General features: G+C 57.9%; 1 protein-coding gene and 1 long non-coding RNA gene across 3 annotated transcripts; one reads left to right on the forward strand and one right to left on the reverse strand.

Moving 5' to 3' along the window:
* Positions 1 to 2,035: 2,035 nt before the first annotated feature.
* Positions 2,036 to 19,773, forward strand: BIK (BCL2 interacting killer). 2 transcript variants are annotated; one of them, XM_040637667.1, is made up of 5 exons: positions 2,036 to 2,140; positions 15,134 to 15,274; positions 16,715 to 16,822; positions 17,546 to 17,663; positions 19,387 to 19,773. In XM_040637667.1, exons 2-5 carry the CDS (start codon positions 15,141 to 15,143, stop codon positions 19,519 to 19,521), a joined length of 495 nt encoding a protein of 164 aa, XP_040493601.1. In that variant the 5' UTR covers positions 2,036 to 2,140; positions 15,134 to 15,140; the 3' UTR covers positions 19,522 to 19,773. The 2 variants fall into 2 exon arrangements, with proteins under 2 accessions (XP_040493601.1, XP_040493602.1); XM_040637668.1 differs by lacking the exon at positions 19,387 to 19,773 and adding an exon at positions 18,345 to 18,880.
* Positions 18,604 to 19,529, reverse strand: LOC103674050. Its single transcript, XR_571537.1, has 2 exons — positions 19,457 to 19,529; positions 18,604 to 18,931 (listed from the first exon to the last, which is right to left on the reverse strand). It is a non-coding gene; the product is annotated as an uncharacterized LOC103674050 (long non-coding RNA).
* Positions 19,774 to 22,878: the final 3,105 nt, after the last annotated feature.

Genomic DNA, 22,878 nt, shown 5'->3' on the forward strand with positions numbered 1-22,878 from the left:
CTTTAAAAAAAAAAAAAAAAGAAGAGGTCCTGAGAATTACAGAAGATGATGCAAAGTGGTCAGCCCTGGGACTAGGGGCCCCAACCAGATGCTGGTGCTTGCCACTCTTCTTAGTGTTGTTGTTTTCCTTTGACGTCTAGCCTGGGGCTGTTTCTTGGACTAATAGGAAGCCAAGGCCAGATACAGGCCCCATTCTTATTCAAAAGTTTTTGCCTCCTTCTCAACTCTTGGATCAGCATATTATCTTAGGACCTTGCAAAACAAAATATTTTCATCCACCCCTCCCTTGGGGACTTCTATCCCCCCTTTGTCCCCAAACTGTCCTCATCTGTTCCACTAATGTTTGTTGAATACCTACTATGTGCCTGGCCCTGTGCCTTCAGTCTGGAGACCCCTCTGGAGGCATTCTCCTGCAGAGAGGTCAGGCCTTTTTGGCCCATGAGACCCCGTGTCATTGTTTCCCTTCTACGAGGCTCAGAGGGTGCATTTGGAGAGGGAGGGGCCGATCTTACAGGGCTCCTCACTCCGGCCGGCTTTGTGGAGCTTAGAGGTGATGTGATTTGGGGGTCCTCAAAGGATTACAAAACCAGAAGATGCCAGAAGAGCCCCTAGGGAGGGGCCTTGAAGCTTAAATTCTGTTGGTGTTCACCAAGGATTATCTGTTGGTGGTCACAGATCTCCTCTGATCCTCCCTATAGCCCTGCGGGGGTGGGGTGGGGTCAGCTCCGTTCAGCGATAACACCTAAGGAACACTGGGCATCACTGCCAGACACCCCAGAAGTGGGAAGAAGGGGTCCGGGGCGCCAACAGGTAGCAAATGGCAGAACTAGGGGGAGGGGAACTCCCTTGGAGCTGCTGTTCCTCTGCCCTCAGAGACGCACTAAGATAAACAAGCCTTGTTGTTGTGTTCTTGGGAGGGTGGTTACTTTGTAATCCCAGCCAGGCCTCTGCCTTCCCCTGCCTTCACCACGCTCCCCTCCTGCGCTCCACCTCGGGATTGTTCCTCCTTCTCCCTAACCCGCCCCAGGGCTGGGTCTCACCCTACCTGGACCTTTTCTGATTCTCCTTCCTCCCCAGAGGCTTTGCCCCCGATTTCTTCTTAGGCCCAGGAGCCTGCTCCCACGTGGATGGTCGGGGAATGGGGGTGTGGTGGGTGGTACAGGTTGAAGGATGGGGTGCGGGGAGGAAGTGGGATACTGCCCATGCAGTCTCTACCAAAGCATCACCCTTAGTGTTCACATTTGTGAAATAGGCTCAAAAATAACCAATTCCAGGGAAGCCTGGGTGGCTCAGTGGTTAAGCGGCTGCCTTCGGCTCAGATCGTGATCCCAGGGTCCTGGGATCGGGTCCGCATCCAGCCCTCTGCTGAGCGGGGAGCTCAATGAGGGGCTCGATCCCACGACTCTAGGATCATGGCCACAGGCGAAGTCAGACGCTTAGCGGAGTTAGCACCCAGACGCCCGGTGTGGTATGGAGAGTTTTTATAATGGGTATGGAGCTTGTTTTACAAGATGAATTGTGGAGATGGGCGGTGGTGATCTCTGCACGTTGTGTATTTAAAACCACTGAACGGTACACTTAAAAATGGTTAATACGGCAAATTGTGTTGTGTCTTTTACCACAATAAAGAAAATTGAGAACAAAACAAAACCTAACTCCCGAAACTGCTAGCACAGCGAGCATGACTATTTGAGGGGGGAATTCCCGCTGTTGTTTGGTCCTCTCCGACGCTCAGTTTTCTTATCGGTAAAATGGGCATGGAAAAAAGCACCGTGGCCTCAGGACTCCTTGGAGGGCGAATGGGACAATCCGTGTCAAGATCCTGGATCGTATACCCAAAATCAGCCAGTGGATTCGTCCACCAGTACTCCGTGGCGCCTACTAAATGCACCGCCGTGCTGGGAAACTGCACTCGCAGACGGCGGGGCGCAGACAGCTAACACATTCAACCAGCCGCCGAGAGCCCGGGGTCGGGGATCCGGAGCGGCGGGGCGGAGCGGCGGCCCCGGGGGCGGGCCGGGGCGGGGCCGGCGGTTTATAAGCTCGCGCGCCGGCCGGCGGCCGCAGACAATACGGCTCTCGGCTCGAGCGCCCCGGCCGCCACCATCGCCGCCACCGCCGCCGCCACCTCCGACGCGAGGTGAGTCCGAGCCCCTGCCGCGGCCCTCACCCCGCTGCCCTCCGCCCCTGCGCCCAGCCCGAGCCCGGCAGGAGGCGCTCACGGTGCTGCCCTGGGTGCCGAGCGGCTAGAAGCTTGGGGACCTGTGCCCAGGTTTTTCCGTCCCGGGCAGCTGTTGGGTGTGTCACTTTCGGGCGACGTTCCGGGACCCCGGCTCCGAAACGCCCCCTCTCGGGCGGGGTCTCCAGGGCCCCGCCGGCGATGGTACCAGCCGCGGGCCCCGCGGGCCTCGGTCTCCGCGACCGTGCAATGGGGCGGCCCCCCTGCGCCGCGCCGGGAGGGCCGGATGCCCCGTCGCCCCGCACCAGCCTGCGGCGCGGCCTCCCGAGGTCCGGCTCCCACGCCGTCGGGGGGCCGTGCGGGCCGGGCCGGAGCGCGGGAGAGCCAGCCACGGGCCGCGGTGTCCACCGTAACCGGGAAGATGGCGTCGGGCGCTGGCCCCCGCCGGCCCCGGGGCGCCCCGAGTCGCCGCGCACCTGCGAAGGGCCGGAGACAGGCTTTGTCGTGGGCCGCGGGGAAGTCCGGAACAGGAACTGCGCGCCCAGCGGGCGCGGCCGCCGCCCCGCACCTGCCCTCGCCCTGCACAGGTGCGCCCCGCGGGCGTGCCCGGCCTCGCTTTGCAAACCCGGAGCGGCCCGCGCGCTCGGCGCTGCACGGGCCGCGGGCGCGTTCCATCCGGTGGCCGGGAGGGGTCCCGCCGCCAGCCCCGCGCGCGGCCAAAACAAGCCCGGGGCGGGGGTGGGGGAGTGGGCTCCGGGCTCCGTACGCTTTCGCTGCGAGCCCCGGCCTCCTGGGCGCGAAACCGCTTTGTAAACCTTAATCGTTACTGTAATTTTCGCTGGAATGAGCCACCCCGGGGGGCAGGACGTTGTTGTTGCTGCTGCCGTTGTAACATTTTCCCCCAGCACCTACTGAGGCCCGGCCCTTGATCGGGTGTTCTCTGTGAAGCTTCGCTCGGGCTCCCCAGGAAGGGAGGGTCATCAGCGTTATCCTTCCCGCATGAGGAGGGAGCAGACAGTTGTGCTCTGTGTTGGCCGGCCTCCAAAGATCGGAGGCCTCATTTCACAGGTGGAGAGACTGAGACTTCGGTCCAGGAGGCAACATAAAGCCTGTCAAACTAAAAGTCAGAGCCGTTTTCTGGGAGCCCTGCCAAAACTCTCCACCCAGACACCTTCCAGCTGCGTGGTTTTAGGCCACTCCACCTCTGAGCCTCAGTTTGCCCATTCTGTAGAATGGGGTCCGCGACGTTTCCCCACCAGGTGTGGTGCACACCCAGCTAAGTGTTGGTGGCTGTTAATGGCTTCCCTTACGGTGTACGCTTTAACCTTACGTCTGCTTATCTTGGGCATGCCTTTGGGGTAAATTCTTAGGAGCGGCACATTTTAGGTGTTTATTGGTGTGGTTTTACCCTTAGTTCCCTAAGTGGTCAGTCTGAGGCCGAAGCCGGCAGGGGTTCCAGCCTTAGCACCTGGCTTTTGGTGCCGCTCTTGTCCACAGCTTCAGCTCTTCTCCACCCTTCCCTTCCCGCGCCAGGATTTGGGGATTTCCCACCCTTTGAACCTCAAGGTCACAGGGCTGTCGCTGATGGCTTTAGCTGTGGTTCCTTCAGCTTTACCAACGTTAACGGTGTACAGGTTTATTTGTGTTCATTTTTGGTTTAAAGTGTCTACAGCATCTGGGGAGACTGGCTTTCAATCAGTGCCTCAGAGTGCCCTGGTGGGGGAACCCCTATTTAATCAACTTTCTCAGAGGGCTGCCAGGTGATCTTTTTTTCTTTTTTCTTTTTTGTGGGAACTCTGTCAGCAAGGATGTTTCTCCAAGCACCAGGGATCCTGTGAGGCCCTCCACGGGATGGAGTAAAGCCTAAAACAAATGGATCGATACACTTAAGCACCGTCCCCATGGGTGTCATCCTTTTTTTCCCCTGTCTCCCGTTCACTTGCTTGCCTCCTCTGAGAAGTCTTCCCTGACTACCTCATCTAAAGGTGCGGCGCTTCCTCTCTTCCTGCGAGTTCCTCTGTGCAAGGACCTCGGCGGACTGTTTCAGGACACCAAAGACAGATGGAAAGGACCCATCGGTGCTCGTGTAGCTTGACACTAGCCGGCAGCTCCATGAAAACAGGAGGACCAGAAGCCACACTCATGGCACAGCCTGGGCACACCGGGAGAGGCTGAGTGTGGAGTGCTGTGTGCATGCTAAGAGTCCGAAGTTCTATTAGGGGTTGGTAGGTGCGAAAGCTGGATTCGCTGAGCTGCAGAGAAACCTGAGAGCAGCATCAGCCCCGTTTTTTCTCTTCCGGCCAGCTACTGTGTGAAAGGGGGTGCTTGGGGAACGGCTCCATCCACTGGTTGAGTCTTGAATGACCTCGGAGGTATTTTCCCCTCTCCCTGGAAAGCATCCTGTTTTTAGTGAACCTATTAAGTTTGTAGACAATTAATGGCCTCTTGCTTCCCCTGCCTTGCACATAGTGGATCCCACGAGAGTCTGGCTGTTTTTTTCTCTCTGCTCAGAACAATTCCGAGAGGTCTCAAGGACGTCCCCAGCACGCTCGGGTGTTGTTGTCGGCGGCCGCCAGGAAGCCTGCCATGGGTTGGGAGTGGACACGTGTAGCCGCTCCCTCGTCTCTTTGTCCTGCCACTGGTTGGCTGGGGCCCGGCCCTGGGAGAAATGCAGAATGTAAGCAAATAAGGCCACGGCCTCCAGTTCCTCGTTGGTGCTGAGGCCGCCAGAGAGGCCAGGGCTGGTGGTCAGCGCGTGGAGGCGGGCACAGGGAGGACAGCTGATTTTCCTAGGGTCAATATTAGGGTGTGACAATACAAAACACCCACAGGGCCTGGCCGGGCACTGCATGGTAAACCTGTTTTTCTGGAGGTGGGAGAAGACAGCCTGTCACCCAGACAGTGAGGAAGTGTGCACTCCAGAGCCAAGAGGGGCCCACCTGGCTGCCTGGGGAGAGCATCCCTGGGATTCGGATATTTAGAATTGAGAGCTCTGGCCCCTCCCTGCCCCCGAAGAAGTTGGCATTTGTGTGTCAATGGCTTGGAGCTCAGAAGAAGCTAGGTCAAGGTGAGGACAGATCTGCCGAGTTTGCCACGTACAGACGGTGACGCATCAGGAAAACCCCAGCGCTGAGGGAGCTGGTCAGCATGGCATGCACGTCTCCTGAGCTCCAGGCTCGTCATCCATTAGGGAGCCCTCACTGTGCACCGTATGCCAGCTTCTGGCGTGGCGTGAGGACGTGGCAAGGCCAGGGTCTCTGAGCCAGGAGTTAGGAGTTGGCTGTCCCTGTGAGCCCAGCTCCCTTGTTCTGGTTGACAGTATCTTGTCTGCCCCTCCCGCCCCCCAACTGTCCCTGTTCACTAGGTCCCTGCTCTGAACTGGGGCAGACAGACAGGTCAGCATTTAATGAGACTAGAATGGCCCAAGTGCCCAATCCAGGTCTGTTTACCGAAGGTGCTGGGACAGCTCAGATGAGGAACAATCACTTCTGTCTTGGGGAGGGCCGGGAAGAGGTGGGTTGTGGGCCAGCCCCCCGCAGCTGCCGAAGGAGGAGGCCCCCCTCTGCCAGCCTGGGGGAAGAGAGGGAGCCTGTAAAGTCAGGTTGAGGGTTTGAAAGGGCCAGGGCAAGGCCAGTGGGGGGCTGAGGACTTTGTCCCAGGGAGGAAACGGGAGCCCCCAGAGCTGCTGACCAGAGGGGGGGGGGTCAGGATTCAGTCAGTAATTGAAACTCCTCTGCACAGGGGCGCCTTGGGGGGCTCAGTCCGTGAAGCCGTTCAGTGTCTGCCTTCGCCCAGGTCATGATCCTAGGGTCCTGGCTTAGGGTTACCGGGGGGCCTGCTTCTCCCTCTCCCTCTACTGCTTGCCCCTGCTTGTGCTCGCTCTCTGTCAAATAAATAAATAACATCTTTTGGGGGGGGAGGAGACCCAAAACTCAAGAATAAAGGACCTCGAGGGCTGCTTCGGTCTCTCTGGGCCCCTCAGAGCTCAAGGCCTCGCAGGGCACAATCTTTTTTACTTACTTTAAACACTGAAGAACTTATTTTATTTTTATTTATTAATTTATTTTTTCTTTCATGAATTTTTCAAGTAATCTCTATACCCAATTTGGGGCTCGAACTCACAACAACCCCCAAGATCAAGGGTCACATGCTCTACCAACTGAGCCAGCCAGCTGCCCCAAGAACTTTTTTTAAATACATGCTTCTTAAACTTAAAATACTGCAGGCCCGGGTAGGATCTTGGCCCCCTGTCCTTTCTAACGGTGATGGAAAAGCAGAGGGGCCACTTGGGTCCCCTTTTGGGTGTCAACAAGGACTTTGATTGGGGTCCCAGTCCCACTTGGGATTTTCCTTGCCTTGTTCCCCCCACCCTCCACCACCTGTTTTCTTTTCACTCCCTTGAACTGTGTATTATAACGAACACCACGATCTGGGTGGCTTGTAAACCACAAATTTATTTCTCACAGCCCTGGATGCTGGAGATCCAAGGTCAGGGTGCCACTGACCTCCTGTATCCTTGAGTGGGGGACTGGGGACCAGAAGGGAGCTCTCCTGGGCCTCTCTTAGAAGAGCACTAATCCCCTTAGTGGAGCCTGCAGGATCTCATTGCCTCTTGAAGGCCTCACCCCCTGGTACCATCACCCTGGGCTTCATGAATTTGGGAGGAGACACAAACCTTCAGGCCACAGCAAACTGGTGTAAAGCCAGTTTCAAAATCAGTCATCCAGAGAATTGTTAATCTGTTCGACTTTCTCCAGGTCGGGGAATCTTTATAGATGTTTGAGCAAGAAAGGACCTAAAAAGAAAATCTCCCCAACGTTTGTTTTACAGACAAGGAATTCAGGGTCCAGAGGGGCGAAGGGACTTGTCCAAAACCAAACGGCCAAGCCGGACTAGGACGCGGGTGTCCCGCCCAGCGCCCCTTGGCGCAATGCCCCCTCTAGGTGGTGAGCAGAAGCGGTGAGACATGCACATTTGCGTAAGTGGCACCACAGTGGCTCCCCGTCTCGCTCGCGGCACGCGGCAGCTAACCGTGACTTCTTTTCCGTTGCTGCGGACCCACCTCCGTCCTTCTTTGCGGCGGCCAGCCTGGCCCAAGTGTGGATTCGGGGAGGAGGAGGGGGCACTGGTTTCGCATCATTTCCACTAACGAACCTGAGCACACTGAGCCAGGCCCGGCGTGGGGCCCTGGGGACCTGCCGCCGAATCGGGCCTCTGCAGCTCCCACCAAAATTGGACCTGAACTGGCTGCTGGGCCCAGAAAGCGCCTCCCCGGGGCTGGAGGCTGGGTTTCACGGGGCTCCTCCCCCCCGGGTGTGTGAGCAGCCCTGCACTGGCCTAAACTCCTCTGTGGAGAGTGGGTAAAGCTCCCCCCTGCCAGAGGGCTCCAGCCTGCGCAGCGCCGGCTGCTGTTTTTACGTTCGCTCTCGTGCCAGCCTCTCGGCTCCTGTGCCCAGAAGGTGCGATGCGGGCATGGATCGGGACGAATTGTCTGGCTCTGGCCCAGCCCTGTCTATGTGCAGGGCCCCAGTCTGTTCGTTCCATCGCTATCGTATTCAGTGGAAACTGTTTGGCATTTCAGGTCTCAGAGCAAGACCTTTTTAGTGATTGTCAAGATTCATTTATTTATTTGAGAGAGAGAGCACACAGGGAGAGAGAGACACAGACTCCCTGCTATGTGGGGAGCACAACACGGGGCTCGATCCCAGGACCTCAGGACCCTGGGATCACGACCTAAACCAAAGGTAGAAGCTAACCCGACTGAGCCACCCAGGCGCCCTTTTTTTTTGCTTGTTTTTTTGGGGTTTTTTTGCGGCTGCCTTTTTATTCTGTTGGCCTGCACTGCTGGGTGGATGTATTTTTGGAGCCCGGGGGTGGGTAGCATGATTGCATGGTCAAGAGGCTCTGAATTTCCGTTCTCTCCCCTCCTGGGTCGCCATCTGTGAAGTGGGGCTGACACCTCCTCCTGGGGGAAGCTGGACCCAGTCGATGCAAATAAGGGCGTGGGGTCACCGAGAGCAGCCGCAGCAGGCCCAGAGGAGACAGTCCTTGCCCGAGGCCACAGAGGCCAAGACCACCCTGCCCCGTGGCTGGCTCTGCCTGCACCACCTGGGTTCACGGTGGGTCAGGCCAGCACCTGTGCTGGGGTGCAGGGCGTGGGGCCACAGTGCAGGTGGGGTGGCAGCACTGAGGGGCTGTGGCGCCAGGGGCCCATTCCAAGCCGCCACTTTGCAAATTACCGAATTTCCACCTTTCCACCCCACCACGGGTGAATTTCAACTTTGTTTTTACCTGGAACACCTTTCTCTCTTCTCTCTCCCTCCTTTTTCTTGCTCCCTGTCTTTTCCCCAGTTGCTTCTCCGTCACCAGGGAAGTGAGCCCTGCCGGCCTCAAAGGAACGGTTTGAGGCATCTGCAGGTTCCTAATGGGGGAGGCTGGAGGCGGGACACCGGACTTCCCCACCAGGTGGGGAGGCTTGGGCGGGGGCTTGACTCCTGAAATAGACCTTTAAGACAGACCTTGTCCAGGGGCGCCTGGGTGGCTCAGTCGGTTAAGCGTTCGACTCTTGGTTTCAGCTCAGGTCATGATGTCGGGGTCCCGAGATCGAGCCCTGCATTGGGGCTGCTTGAGATTCTCTCCCTTTCCCTCTGTTCCCTCCGCCTGCTCACATACCCTCTCTCTCTAAAATAAATCTTGGAAGGTCTTTTACCTTTCCATTTCAGGAAAATTCAAGCTCTTGCCTCAAAACAATAATTTTTTGCTTTAGTTTTGGAAGATCTTTTTATTTGACAGAGAGCACAAGTAGGGGGAGGGGGAGCAGACTCCCCGCTGAGCAAGCAGCCTGATGCGGGGCTCGATCCTAGGACCCTGAGATCACGACCGGAGCCGAAGGCAGATGCCCAACCGACTGAGTCACCCAGGCGCCCGTTGCTTTATTTTTTGAATCCACACGATCCCGGCACATGCATGGTAGTAAAAGTTCAAGAACACAAGAGCACAGAGTTAAAAATTCACTCCCCCAGGGGCGCCTGGGTGGCACAGCGGTTAAGCGTCTGCCTTTGGCTCAGGGCGTGATCCCGGCGTTCTGGGATCGAGCCCCATATCAGGCTCCTCCGCTCAGAGCCTGCTTCTTCCTCTCCCACTCCCCCTGCTTGTGTTCCCTCTCTCGCTGGCTGTCTCTATCTCTGTCGAATAAATAAATAAAATCTTTAAAAAAAAAAAAAGAAAAAATTCACTCCCCTTCCCACGTCTGGCCCAGAGAGACCCCTTCCCCTCTCCACTAATCTCCTTCAGGAGATGATCTGTGCAGACGGACGTATTCATCTGTTTATGTTCATTTTATAACAGCACGCATGGCTGCACCGTTCCAAACCGTTCCTGCTCTGTGCGTGCAGCCACGTGCCTTCCAGGTCCCGGCACAGCACCACCTGCAGACCCCCTGCTTACGGTTTTCAGGCTACCGGGGTACATCCTGGAGATCATAGGTTAGGTGCCCTTGTGACGTCACTGGACCCTAACCTCCCGCTCCCCCCCTGGGGTCGTTGATTCCTTAGCCAGCCCTGGAGCCCCTGCCGGGTGGCCAGAAGTAGGCAACAGCTGTATCTCTTAATCATCTTAGCTCTGGGAGGCTGTGCTGTTTCCACGCAGGAGAGCCCTCTCTGAGCTAGGCTCAGAATCAGGTGACTGGTCCTGGTCACACAGCAGTGGCCGAGCTGGGACTGGAACCTGGTCTGTCTTGGCTGAGGTCCGGGCTTTCTGGCTTCAGCTCACCTGATGCTGTGAGTGCTCCACAGACCAGCGCACCACCCCCGTCCTGGGCAGCAGGGCTGGTGATGGAGTCGGGTGTGGGTGGGAAGCCCCAGTGGACAAAACTGGTGACCAGGTCTCAGCTGGGTCCACCCAGCAGCCACTGGCCTGGCACCCAGGACTCCAGTGACCAGGTGATATTAATGGGGCCCTAGAGCATCACCAGCTGTCCCCGCTTGTCTGCAAGGCACGCAGGGACACACGGTAAGGGTGGGCTGGGGGAGACTGAAGGGGCACCTTCCAGGGAGGGGCAGCTGTCCCCACAGTGTGTGTGGGAGAGGTCACACGTCGTATGAAAGCACACGCAGGCGGCTGGGAGCCTGCCCTGTCTCCATCTCCCAGGCCCTGCAGGTGTCTCTGTGGCTGTGCGGGAGGCACTCTTCTGTGTAGAGACGAGATTGGCGTCCTGAGATCTTCGAGTAAGAGCGTGTGGGCTGCAGCTTGGGTGGGGACGCGTAGCTAGGTGTGCCTTCTTTTCACCCAAGAGCGGTTTGAAACTACTTGTTTGCAAATCTGCTGGGAAAAAAAATAGATGCTTAAAAACAGTCCAGGCTCCTGGGCCAGCAGCTGCCGCGGTGCTGGGCGGTGTTGGGTCATTCGACGAACGTACTCTGTGCTGTGGGCTGGGGACCAGCGACTGACTAGTAACAGTGGCAGCCCCTGGTTTGTGGCCTTACGTAGTGTCCGGGCACGAACACGGATTCCGTCATTTTGTCCTCACAGCGGCCCCGGGAGCCCCGCATTCCTAGGACCCTCCTTTAGAAAGGGGAGAAGCTGGAGGTGCAGAGTCCGCGCTCTCAGCCCCACAGAGGAAGAAGCAGCAAACCCACCGTGTGGTTGGTTAGAGACGAAAGGGGCAGAGGCAGGGGCTGCCTGAGCCCCCAGCCCGGCTCGGACGAGCTAGGAAGGCAGTGCCAGGGCTGAGTTATTTGGGGACCAGTAGGAATGTGTGGGCAAAGGAGATGGGAGTGCCAGCCAGTGGGCACTGCCCCTGCAAAGGCGGGCGGGCCTGAAGTGTCCGAGCACGGCTCCCAGAAGCACGTGGTCTCCGGTGTGGTGGGAGCAGGTCTGAGACGGGGCGGGCAGGGTTGGGGCTGGGGAGGTGGCCAAGGGGAGAAGAGGGCCCTGAGAGCGGCACGGCATTACCCCTGAGGGCCTTGGGGAGCCGAATGAAACAGTGCCGGGTCAGGTGGGAGGCTGCTGCATGGAGGTCCGATCGGAGAGAGTACAGCGGGGACCGGAGGCTGGGCGGGCAGCTGTAGTAGAGCTGGACAGGAAGTGACCGGCACTGGCCCCGCCCAGCATGTGGGATTGCTGCGGGGACCTTGCCCCCGGCTCCCTGCCCGTACTCTGATTTCGCCCAGTCCAGATCTAGAGCCCCAAGGCCAGCCCTGGCCCGGCTGGTGAGCGTGTAATTAGAATCCGTTCACAGGGCTTGCATCGGGGCCTGACAAGGTCTGGGTGCTCAAACATCAGCTGGGGTTAGAACAGGCCCTTGATGGGGCGCCTGGGTGGCACAGCGGTTAAGCAGCTGCCTTCGGCTCAGGGCGTGATCCCGGCGTTGTGGGATCGAGCCCCACATCAGGCTCCTCCGCTATAAGCCTGCTTCTTCCTCTCCCACTCCCCCTACTTGTGTTCCCTCTCTCGCTGGCTGTCTCTATCTCTGTCAAAGAAATAAATAAAATCTTAAAAAAAAAAAAAAAAAAGAAAAAGAACAGGCCCTTGATGCGGGTTCTTGCCTGGAAAACGAACCCCATTAGTTTGGGATTATTATCCCCATTTTAACAGATAAGGAAACTGGAGGCCTTGCCCAAGATTGCACTGCAGCTCAAGTGACTGGCTGGGTTAGGAGGTTACCCCAGGATCCCCCCACCACTCACCCAGCCCCGGAGCTCATCAGACACAGGCCTCAGGGACCCCATTCCCACTTGGTGCAAAGCGATTCTGGGAATGTCTGCTGGAGGCCGAGGCATGTTGGGACAGGGGGTCAAGGGGGGGGGGTTCAGAGGTCCCATTGTGGCCCCTCTGCTTCGGTGAGGCAGGGGTTTCCTGGGAGCACACAGCAGCCTCTGGGAAGAGAACAGCCCCTTGCTGGGGTGTGATGCGAAGGGGAAGGGGGTCCGGAGGGCCCATGCAAAGGAGGGCTGGGACTGCTTTTCCTGGAAAATTGCCATTTGCATAGACACCAAGCCCCCTGGGGCCTGGGGGCAGCTCGGGTCCAATTCCTTAAATGCTACGGTCGTGCGAGCTCAAGGGCATGTGGACCCACAGGGCTCACTAGCTATGCAGTGTTAAAATATCTCCTTCATGAAAGCTGGGTCCATCTATCTGGGCCCTTTATGCCCTTCAATGGAGTTTTACATTTTTCTCCGTAAGTTTTAAATCAGATTTCATTCCTGACTAAAAGCCTTCTGTGTCTGTAAATACGTATCTATCTGCCACTGTATTTTCTGGTTGCCTTGCGCGTCTTGCTTTTTATATGTCGGTCTGGTATCTGGCAACCTGAAACTCTTCTAGAAGGTGGTTCTCGGGGCACCTGGGGGGCTCAGTCAGGTGTCTCCTTTTGGCTCAGGTCATGATCTCAGGGTCCTGGGATCGAGCCCCACATCGGGCTGCCTGCCCAGCAGGGAATCTGCTTCTCCCTCGGCCGCTCCCCCTGCTTGCGCTCTCTCTCTCTCAAATAAAAAGATAAAGTCTTCAAAAAAAAAATTCAGAACAAAAGGTGATTCTTTGTTTTCTACATAAAGGCTCATTTCATGCCTGCTAGAAATCTCTCTCCTGTCTTATTGAAATGATCACACTTTCTTTGGTGACTTGAATGTTCTCCGTCTTTATTGCCTGAGTGGTTCCCTCTAACTTGCTGAGACGGCGTCTAACCAGAGTCCGTGTACTTGCCCTTTTTGCTGCCGCTGCCCCCCCCAGTGTTCTCCTTTCTCTTTTTTTTTAGATTTATTTATTTGACAGAGAGAGAGAACGCACAAGCAGGGGGATCAGCAGGGAGAGGGAGAAGCAGACTCCCCGCTGAGCAGGGAGCCTGATGCGGGTCTTGATCCCAGGACCCTGGGATCGCAACTTGAGCCGAAGGCAGACGCTTCACCGACTGAGCCCCCCAGGCGCCCTTTTCTGTCTTTTTAAACAAGCAAAACTGAAGTCTGACCACTGATTGAACAGGGTGTCAGCGCCAGGGTGTGGCTGGAGGTGGGTCCCCAGGACGGGGGTCTGCCATTTCCAGCAAGCCCCCCCCCCCCAATCTCTGGCTACAGAAAGGGCTTCCAGCCATATTAGGTTTTATGATCTAGTTTTTACAAAAGAATTGTTGAAGAACTTTACAGTGTAGAAGGATCTAGATTCACCACATTCCTTTCCTTTCCTTCCTTTCCTTTTCTCTTTTCTTTTTCTTCTCTTTTTCTTCTTTTTTCTTTTCTTGTCAGCTCAATGCCCAACTCGGGGGTTGAACTCGACTCTGAGACCGAGAGTCGCATGTTCCATGGACTGAGCCAGCCAGGTGCCCCCACGCCTCACAGCTTTTAACTGCTGCCTGGCGTTCCCTGGAACAGGTGCAGGATTGTGCACTCAGAGCGCTACGTGTGCTGCCGTGAAGTTGCTAGCAGCGTTTTAGGGTTTTTTAGAAATGCCATCTGATCTCCCTGTTGGGTTCAGGCTCGTGCTGGCCTGATGGTCTTGGGGGGCTCGTTGCTGGGTCTCAGGCCTGCACGCTTTTTCACACCACCCGCAGGTGCGCTCAGCGGGTGGTAGCACCCTCCCTCCACCACCAGCACCCCGCAGGGGAAGGTGCTGTCCTGACAGGTGCGGGTGGCATATGTCAGGCCACGGGCCCTTTGTGGCCGTTGTGGCTGTGTTTACATGTCTGATTTCTCCAGCCCTCACTCCTGCCAGAGCTGTGTTTCAAGCTGGGCTTTCATCTGGAACAGACCTGACACTCTACCAGCTCTCCCTTAGGAAACAGAAACAGCAGCTTGAGACAAATTCTGGGCACATATTCTCTCTAGAACAATGCGGTTCTTCTGTGGTTTCCTTTCTCAAAGGCCCCAGACCCTCGAGTACCGGTCTGCGCCCTTGATGACATCGCAGCGTGCCCATCTCTTCTCCCGAATAGCCTGTCTCGACTCGCCCTGAGACACTGGGAGGGGCCACACTTACTCTGTGCTCCCACGAGCCTGTGCCCTGGCTCCGCGTCTCCGATCACCACCCTTAATGCTGAAAGCAAGTCATGTGCGCTGTCTCGCGTAGACTCCGCGTCCCCGGGCGCCCGTGTGTGTCCTGCCGACATTTGACCCACCTTAGGGATGAACGCTGTCCACTGTGGCCTGGGGAGCAGGGACACTTGGCTCTGTCCCTTAATCGTGGCTTATTCATGAATGTTTCCAAGTGTCGTCTTAATGAATACCTACCTTGAAGGTTAGGGATCCAACAAGATAATGAGAGGGTCCTATCCACTCAGGGCAGGCTAATGTAAAGAATTGCAGAATTTTTAGGACCCCAGGACATTATTGTAAGACAGTGGGTTGAAGTTGGTGCCTCATCCCTCGGCATCACGCAGTTACTAAGTGACAGAGCTGGGGTCGAGCTCGGGTCTGTTGGTTCCATATTCTTTCCCATTATATTCTGGCCCTAAGGCTGTTCAGTGTGGTGTGGGGTAAATTGTGGTGAACGAGGTCACGGACTCCTACCCAGCTGTTTCAGGGGAGGACGTGAACACTTCTGATGGGGGAATCCACGATTGTAACAGGAGGGCCTTGGGCTGCAAGGAACTGGAAGCTCAGTGAATGGTGATTTGAATGAGTTGGGTTCCATTTTTCTTACACAATTAGGGTGGCTGGGGTTTACATGTTTGCAGGTGTTCGAGAATGCCATCAGAGAGCCAGGCTCTGTCCTTCTCTCCTCTGCATTCTTGGCACGTTGGTTACCTTAACGTTCAGCACCTTGGTGTCAAAGTGGCTGCTGCAGCTCCAGCCTTCCCTCCTGCGTTGAAGGCAGCAGCCCTCTCATCAGACCTCCAAGACCTCATTGTCCAGAATTGGGTTGTGTGCCCACCGCCAGCTGCAAGGCATGCTGGGAAAGTGAGGAGGAGAGTCACGTTTGGCTCTGATGAACGAGGTTCAGTCAGTCTGTATCTTTCTCCCCCAGAGAAGAAATGTCCCACACAGGACCCCTCTCCAGGAACCTCTTTTTGAGCACCTTCCTGCAGGAGCATGGCCCGGAAGTTCTGGAGGTTCCGGGCATGACTGATCTCGTGGAGTACTATGATCCGGGGCCCTCCCCTAACAGGTAGGTCCCAGTAACACTGCAGGCCCCACACACACCCACTTGTGGTCCCTGACCTTCAGGGTATGGTTAGAAGAGCAGGCCTTCTGGGCTCCAGGGCGGAAAGTCCCCAGGTGTGGTCGTGGAGGCCTGTGCCCGGGCATGGCGCTTCCTCTGACGTCAGCCCACGGAGCCCTCGGCCTCCGGCATATTCCCAGGAGGGGCCTTGGGCGCCGCCGCCAAGATGGCTTAGCCTGTGGCTTTAGGACCGGGTGTCTCCTGGCCCTCAGTGACCATGATCACCTCATCGGGGCCACCTGATGAGACGGTTCGAAGTTTAGAAAATCAGAAGTAGCCTGAGGGAGCCTGTCCCGGGCTGCCGGGGCAGCGAAGAGGGGATCTTTGCAGGACCGGCCCCAGGGTTCCAGGTGCTTCCCTTTGCTTTAGGCCTCAGGATTCTCTGAGTCATTAGGTCTTGGACCTGGGGCTTGGGGCTGGCTGGGATCTTAGAGCTGGAGGGACCCGAAAATCTGCCTCTTGCCCTGTCGCTGCTCCACTTGCAGATGACAACAGGGGACGCTCAGCCTGGGGCGGTGTCTTCCTGAGGTCCCACAGGGTATTGGCGTAGAGGTGGGACCTCAACCCCCCACCTGGATCGCCAGCCAGACCTCCCCAGCCTCCCATCCGACCTTCCGGCACCCCTGGAATAGAGAGCATGGACCCCGGGGAGACTGGGCAGGTAGTTGGGGCTAACCTGGGAGCCACGGGGAGGCCGGCCTGTCTGGAAAGTCCCAGATGGAATGTGGGCAAACCCCTGAGAGCAGGGCTGAAGCCAGCCCAGAGGGAGGGGAGGGTGTCGGATCTGGAGATGAGGTGTGAGTGCACAGTCCTCCTTCCCACCCAGGATTCCTGGTCAGTGAGAGGAGGGAACTGGTGAGCCCCTCCTTCTGAAAGGGGTGATGACAGCTGGTGGTTTCCAGATTGGGGAGCAGGGAACAGATCCTAGACTCCCCACAAGGGGGAGGGTAAATCAAGACCCCGTGGGAAGCCAGTCCCAGATCGCAGGGGGTCTCAGAGCCCCAACCTGCCCAGCCCCACTGCCCACCTTTGCCACCTTTCCTGGCAAGTCCCCAGGCGGGTAGCCTCTGCTAGGATTCTCAGCCCTTCAATTTTCCTTGGAGGGGAGAGGAAGGATGTAACAGGGAGGCCGACCTGCCGATCACATGGGCCCTAAATGTGTCTCAGCCCTCCCACAAGCGGGGCCCACACTTCACCTAGGGATGGGACCTCTCTGGTCTTTTCTGGAGCAAAGTGGGAGCCAGAGGAGGGGTGTGCAAATGTTCGCACCTCACTCTGTGCCACCCCTTGCCTCCCACATACCTGGGGCCTGATTGGCCAGGCGGGCCTGTGTATGTGGGGGTCACTACCCAGCCACACCCCTAATTCCCCGTGCCCTCCCCACAGCAACAACCCCGACGATGTGGCCATGCGGCTGGCCTTCATCGGGGACGAGATGGAAGTGAGATGGATGCTTCCCCGCGTTGGCGAGCTGCCCGGGATGGCCATGTACAGGTGGGCGGCTCCCCGGACCCCGGGAGGAGACTGCTCCCCTGCCAACAGCCCTGAGTCCCTTCGCCGCCGGCAGTCCCCAGCCCCTGCACCTGGGCGGCAAAGCGGAACCCAGGTGCCTCTCTCTGCTGCTTCGTCAAGCCAAGACCGAACTTTCCCGAAAGGGTCTTGACTTAAAATGCTGAGAGGAAATGGTGAGCTCAGGGGAGCTGTGTGTGCTGCAGGGGGGCCTCTGTTCTGAGCCCACTGGACTTCCATGACTTGCCAGCATCTCTGGGTTCTCAGATGCTCCCAGAATTTCTCAAGGTGGGGGATGTAGGACCCTTCCCCTCGAGACCACAGCGGTTGCAGTCTCTTGGTCCCGAGAGGCAGCCTCCTTCTGTTGGGGTGCCCAGGCCTCTGTCAGAGCAAAGATCCCCTGGAGGGGGGACCTGCCTCCTGGGGCCCGTGGGCAGTGGGGCATTTTCCACGTGGTTTGCTTCAGAACCCGAGACTGAAGTGGACGGGCGGGCAGGGGAAGGAAACAGGAAATGAGATGAATTTAGGACCAGAAATGGCCCATGGAGAGAGACGCTCATTGGTGAAGCCACCAGAGAAGGGGGATAGAGAGGGAGTGGGTGGGGGGGGGGAACCCTCTTCTCCCCACAGGGGCTCCCTAAAGTACAGGCCATCCCTGCCCCTGTCCCTGCAGTAATGGCCCTGCTTCCCCTCCCCTTTGTCTTACAGCTTGGCTTTTACCTACAACCAGACAGGCCTGAGAGGTGTTCTTCGAAGTCTCATGGACGGACTCACTAACCTCAGGGAGAACATAAGGATCTGGAGCTTCCTGACCTTCAGGAACAGGGTAAATACACCTTGAGATGTTGTGACCTTGACTTACCCTCCTGCACGTGGTGACACTCTGCGGCTGTGGAGCAGGCGTTTCCTCTCCGGATGCCGCAGACCGCACCACTCCCTATTGTCTTGTCTTGCCTGCTTCCCCTCTTCTGCCGGTCTTTGGCTTGGAGACCCCTGGTTTAGGGATTCCGTGCTTGAATTCTTCGTGTGTTTGCCTGCTTCCATGCCTGTGCTCATGCTGTTCCCTCCGCCAGGAATGCCTTCATCTGGCAGACGTGGCTGGCTCCTCACTCTTCCGCCCCGCAGATGCCTCTTCTCCTGAGCGGCTTTCCTGACCCCTCCTCCTCCCTCCCTCCCACCGGCACCAGGGAGGGTCCCTCACGCCAGCTCATCTCCCACCCGGCCCCAGTTGACTGGCAGCCTGGGTGGGCTGGCTCCTCCTCTGTCGTGTCCTGGGCCATTTCCCCCGCCCTGCCTGTGCTCATCTTTCTGGTTTTCGTCCCAGACCGGTCCAGTTTGGAGATGCTCCTGTGTCCCCATCCCCCCGCCCCCGCCTCGTTCTTTACCACCCCACTCTCAGCCACACAGGCTCATCCCTGTGGCCACAGAGCGGGCATAGGAGGCGCCGTGGAAGGAGCACACCTGTTCCAGGCTGGAGGGCCTCACCTCTCCCCCCTTCATCCCACAGGTGTCCCCCCACCCGGGGCGCAGGCTGGTGCTGTCCCTGCTGCTGCTGCTGGGGCTGCTGCTAGGCTGGGGGTTCCGCCTCCTCCAGTGACGCCAGCTGCTGCGGGGCGGGGGCGGGGCTGGCCTCGCCCCCTCGACCACCCACCCTGGCGGTGGCCGTGTTGGTTTTGTTGTCTTTTTAACTGTTTTCTGATGATCCCTTTTTTATATTTAAACTCTGAGTGCTGGGACACGACTGAGGTTTCATACTAGTTTTTGTCTTTTTCTTTTTGTAAGAGAAATGAATTCATTATACCTCTGGGGTCGTTACTGGTTAACTGCCCGTGCCAAGGCCTGGCTGGGCCTGCTCTCCCGGCCCCAGCCCCCTGCGCGGTGGCCTGTCCCGGGAAGGAGCCTTCCTCTCGCTGGTGGGTCCTCTGGTGGGCAGCGGGGGGAGTGCTGGCCACACCCCCGAGTCTGTGATGCCCCGGGGCAGAGAAAATCTGCTGGAATAGATTTCTGAGGGGTGAGGAGAGCTCAATAAAATGTTGGTTTCCAGCTGGTCTCTGGTCTTCTCTGGGGGTTTGCCGCAAGGGCTCCATCCTGCCCCTGGCGGGAGAATCAAGGGGGAGGGGAGAGTAAGGGTGGGGCGTGCGATCACACACCTGCAGGCTCTTTCCTGCACCTGCTGTCATGAAGTTTGGCCCAACACAGTCAGGTTTACTCCTTCTCTTGTCGTGCCTGGTGCCTCAAATCTACCATTAGGGATTATTTCCTTTGGGCTGTCAGTCTCTTCTAATTGGGCTGCCTGCCCTCCCCACATTTGCTCATCCAGCTTCCCTGCTGGATCAGTGCAGCCTGTGGGGCTACTCACGCAGGTGTGCTGGGGAGAAGGGGCCAGACAAGGGGTACCCGCCGTGCGGGCTCAGCCTGCCCCAGACCTGGGCCTAGTGCTGTTTCTAGACCCTGTCAGGACGCTCCCCTCCCCCCACAGTGCCCCTGTTTCAGCTGCTGGGCTGGGGTGAGCCCTCCATCTTCTGCAGCCTCCTTTTCCTCCCCTTCAGGGCCTGGATTTGGAGCCTTCCCTGCCCGCCACCCAGCCCCAGAGCCGATCCAGCAGATGCAGTGACTCACCACCTCCGGCCGGGCTGGTCAGGTCCTGCCCACTCCCAGCTGCCCCGTCCGGCCCTCACGACTGAAGGGACCCTTCCAGCCACCACCAGGCTCTCCAGGGTCTGGCCCTTCACAGCTTTGAGGCCTGACTTCACCTCCTTGCCTATAAATGGTCCCTTGGGGCTATGTCAGGCCCTCCCCGAACCTCACAGGGCAATCCCAGAGTTTGCCAATTCCCAGATCCTTGCTGGGAATGTTCCATCCTGACATCCTGCTCCACCCAAAGGACTCTCCACCCCTGGACAGATGACCCAACAAGTTTATGGACCTGGAGGTGACCCAGGACTTTCCCTGTGTGGCTGCATTGACCCCCAGGCCCTGGGGATCCACTGGAGAATCAGTAGGTAGGGATGTGGCAAGGCCAAACAAACCCAGAGGCACCTCTTCCAGGAAGTCCTCCCTAACCACCTAGCACCAGCTTGCTCCTAAGCACTAGGGACAAACTGCCCACCCGACCATGTACCCACCTTAGCTGTTCAGTGTGGCCAGGGTGTCCCGGAGCTTCTCAAGGAGCTTGGGGTTCTTCAGAGAGATGAAGGAATGGAAATGCTGTTTATGGAGCCCCCGGGTGCAGCTGATATCGTGGTTTCTCCCTGCAGGAATTTGGGGACCCCCTCCCCAGGCGTTCTAGGGTTTGCAACATTTCTTTCCACCCATGGATGTCAGAGGAGCCCCTACTGTGCTAGGCACAGGTTCTGGGGATGCGAAGACGTGGTCCCTCAAACCTCCCATTCTCTTTGGGGAAGAAAAGCAGACAACTAAGAACTGGGGGCTGGGTTCTGAAGGCAATAAAGGACTGAGAAAACGGGGCTGGGGTGGATAAGACACGGAAGAGGGCCTTTCTGGAGGAGCTGGCTGGAGAGGACAAGGGAAAGCATCACCCAGCTAGTGGGAGCAGCACATACAAAGGCCCTGGGGTGGGAGACCTGCCAGGGCACGAGGGGGGTAGATCAGCCAGCTTGGGCCAGTGTCTGACTCACTGTCTCGCCAGTTCGTGCCAACCCTGGGGCCGTGAGGAGCTTGCCACCGCTTCTGCGCCCCCACACGTGGATGTGGCCACAGCCACCTGGAGCCAGCACTTCACGCATCTGCTCGACAGCCCAGCCTACAAGCGGGAAACTGAGGCCCAGAGAAGGAAGGGGCTTGACCAGAGTGGCACTGGGATCCTCTGATCCAACCAGATTGGGGTCTTCCGCCCAGCAGTGTCATCCAGGCCAACCTGCAGGGGGTGGTGCGCTGAGGCCCAGACGGGGAAGGGGTCACAGTCAGACCCAGTCGGGCTGATCCATGTGGCAACTTCCACAAGTTGCAAACAGATGCTTAGCAATGGCGATAGCAGAAATCACTGTCCGACCCCAGAAAGGATGAACTGGAGGCCCATCCCTACTAGGAAGGGTGACATGGTCACCCACAGCCTCATGGTCCCTGAAGAATCGCCACACAAGGCCCCCATCTCCTGTGGCAGCTCTGCAGCAGGCCAGGGGCGCTGGGGGCCTGGGGTGGAGGCCGCTGGAAATAGTGGAGCCCCTTCCCACAGGTGACAAGGCTGCGGGGGCGTGAGGGGCCCCAACATCTTTGCTGTTTCAGAGGCAAGATCTCACTCTTCCAGAAAGAAGGTGCCCAGGGAAACCTGTTCCTGCCAGGCAGGGAAGCAGCACCCAATCCCGGGCGGACGGAGGGAGGCGAGCTGCGGAAAGAGCAACAGGCCCAGGGTCTCCACGGGCGGGCGACGCAGACTGGCGGCAGGTGTGGTTCCTACCTCGGGGCGGCCAGCACGGTGGGGCCAACGATGGCTCGGGGTATTTTCCTCAAGGGGGCAGACACAGCCCCGATCCTGCCAAGGAGCAGGATGTAGGATCCCCCACAGCCCCTCAGGCCCTCAGCCCAGACCCTGCCCCCCCCCCCAGAACTCCCCTCCCTCCCTCAACCAGACTCCAAGCCTGCAGGTGCAGGGGGAGCGTGAGGGCTCCCACAGTGGAGGTGAGCACTGCCTGCCTGTGCCTTTGGGTTCCCCCTACTGGGCAGCCCTTGCAGTGTAGGCAGAGACATTGCCAGCTTTCTGGAACCTTCCTTAAGGCAGCACCATATGCCCTTTGGTTGCTGTTCCTTCTCCATCCCGTGGCTTGGAGTCTGGCTGGACCCTGAGGAAAAGGGCTGTGCCCAGAGAAGCAGGACGGCCTGCCACGCAGGAATACTCCCCTCCGCCGCTTTTCCAGCTCCCTTGTGTGGGACTGCGCTCCTCAGAGCGGAGTGGAAGCGCAGCACGGCCAGAGAACGCGAGCCTGGACTGCAGAGTCCCTCGGGGCCGCCGGCTACCACAGCGCCTGGACAAGAGGGTTCGGACGCACTCCGCACGCTTTAGAAATAATAACAGGTTCCGGGCAAGCCTCTCGGGCCCCCTCCCTCTTCAGGAGCTTTGTACTATTGCTCCATAGTTCGCTGCCTCCCCAAAATGCTACTACTACTACTACTGGCAGCAAGGTTCTTTTGTGAATGTTGGAAAATTTCTAAAATGGGGTTTTAGAGAATCATTCACTCTTCACTGAACTCCAGAGAACTCTCAAAACTCAGGCCATGGGGAAGATGGGGTTCCACGGCCCTACTCGCAGGGGCTCTCAGCCAGGCCTGCGGACACACGTCTGGGGGTCACGACGTCTGGAAGGGTAACTGGCACGGAGCGGCCGGGAGCCAGGACAGCGGCCCGCACCGTGAGCAACAGTCCCACACAACGAGGGCCAGTTCTGCTTAAAGGCCGATGGGGCCCCTGCTGAGAAACGCTGCAGAATTAAAAATGAAAACCCTACGCGGGATTTGACAGGTATCTACACAGACATTTACGGACAAATGCAGAGATCTCATACCTGGATGCGTTTTCCACTAGCACTGATGAATGAAAAAGCCACTGAGAAACTTAGAATGACTCTGGCTCCCCGTGTGGAGCCGGCAGAGAAGCGCTAGGGGGTGGCCTGTGCCACAGGAGGTCACGGGCACAGAGTAGACACTTGGCGACCTCTGTCTGCAGGGATGCCTGGGGGTGGGGAGGAAACGGCCCTCAGCCAGCCTCCCCAAACTCTTCCCGCCTGGCTAAGGACCCTGTTCCCCACCAGGGTAGAGGCCACTCCCTCACAGGCATACAGCAGGCACTCAGTACTATCTGTTGGGTAGATAAACAGATGCAGGACCGAATCTCCCAACTACGTAGTGTGGGGTGGACAGAATGGCTGCTGCGGCCAATTGAGTCTTCAAGCCCTTTGCTTTCAGTGACAAAAGGGCTAAGATTCCGGCTGTGGGTGTGCACGGCTCGCAGGGCAGTGGAGGGGCCCCTCCGGCACCGGCCTGCCTGGCAGCCATGCCGATACACCCACAGCCCCCACGTGGTGATG

Source organism: Ursus maritimus, unplaced genomic scaffold, assembly GCF_017311325.1.
Source record: "Ursus maritimus isolate PB19 unplaced genomic scaffold, ASM1731132v1 scaffold_21, whole genome shotgun sequence".
NCBI classification, from domain to species: Eukaryota; Metazoa; Chordata; class Mammalia; order Carnivora; family Ursidae; genus Ursus; species Ursus maritimus.

Excerpts from the sequence above, each read along its gene's own strand:
- BIK (XM_040637667.1), top strand. The coding sequence starts at position 15,141 with ATGTCCCACACAGGACCCCTCTCCAGGAACCTCTTTTTGAGCACCTTC. Across the intron at positions 15,275-16,714 it reads CCGGGGCCCTCCCCTAACAG|CAACAACCCCGACGATGTGG; the intron begins GTAGGTCCCAGT and ends CCCTCCCCACAG. Across the intron at positions 16,823-17,545 it reads CCCGGGATGGCCATGTACAG|CTTGGCTTTTACCTACAACC; the intron begins GTGGGCGGCTCC and ends TTTGTCTTACAG.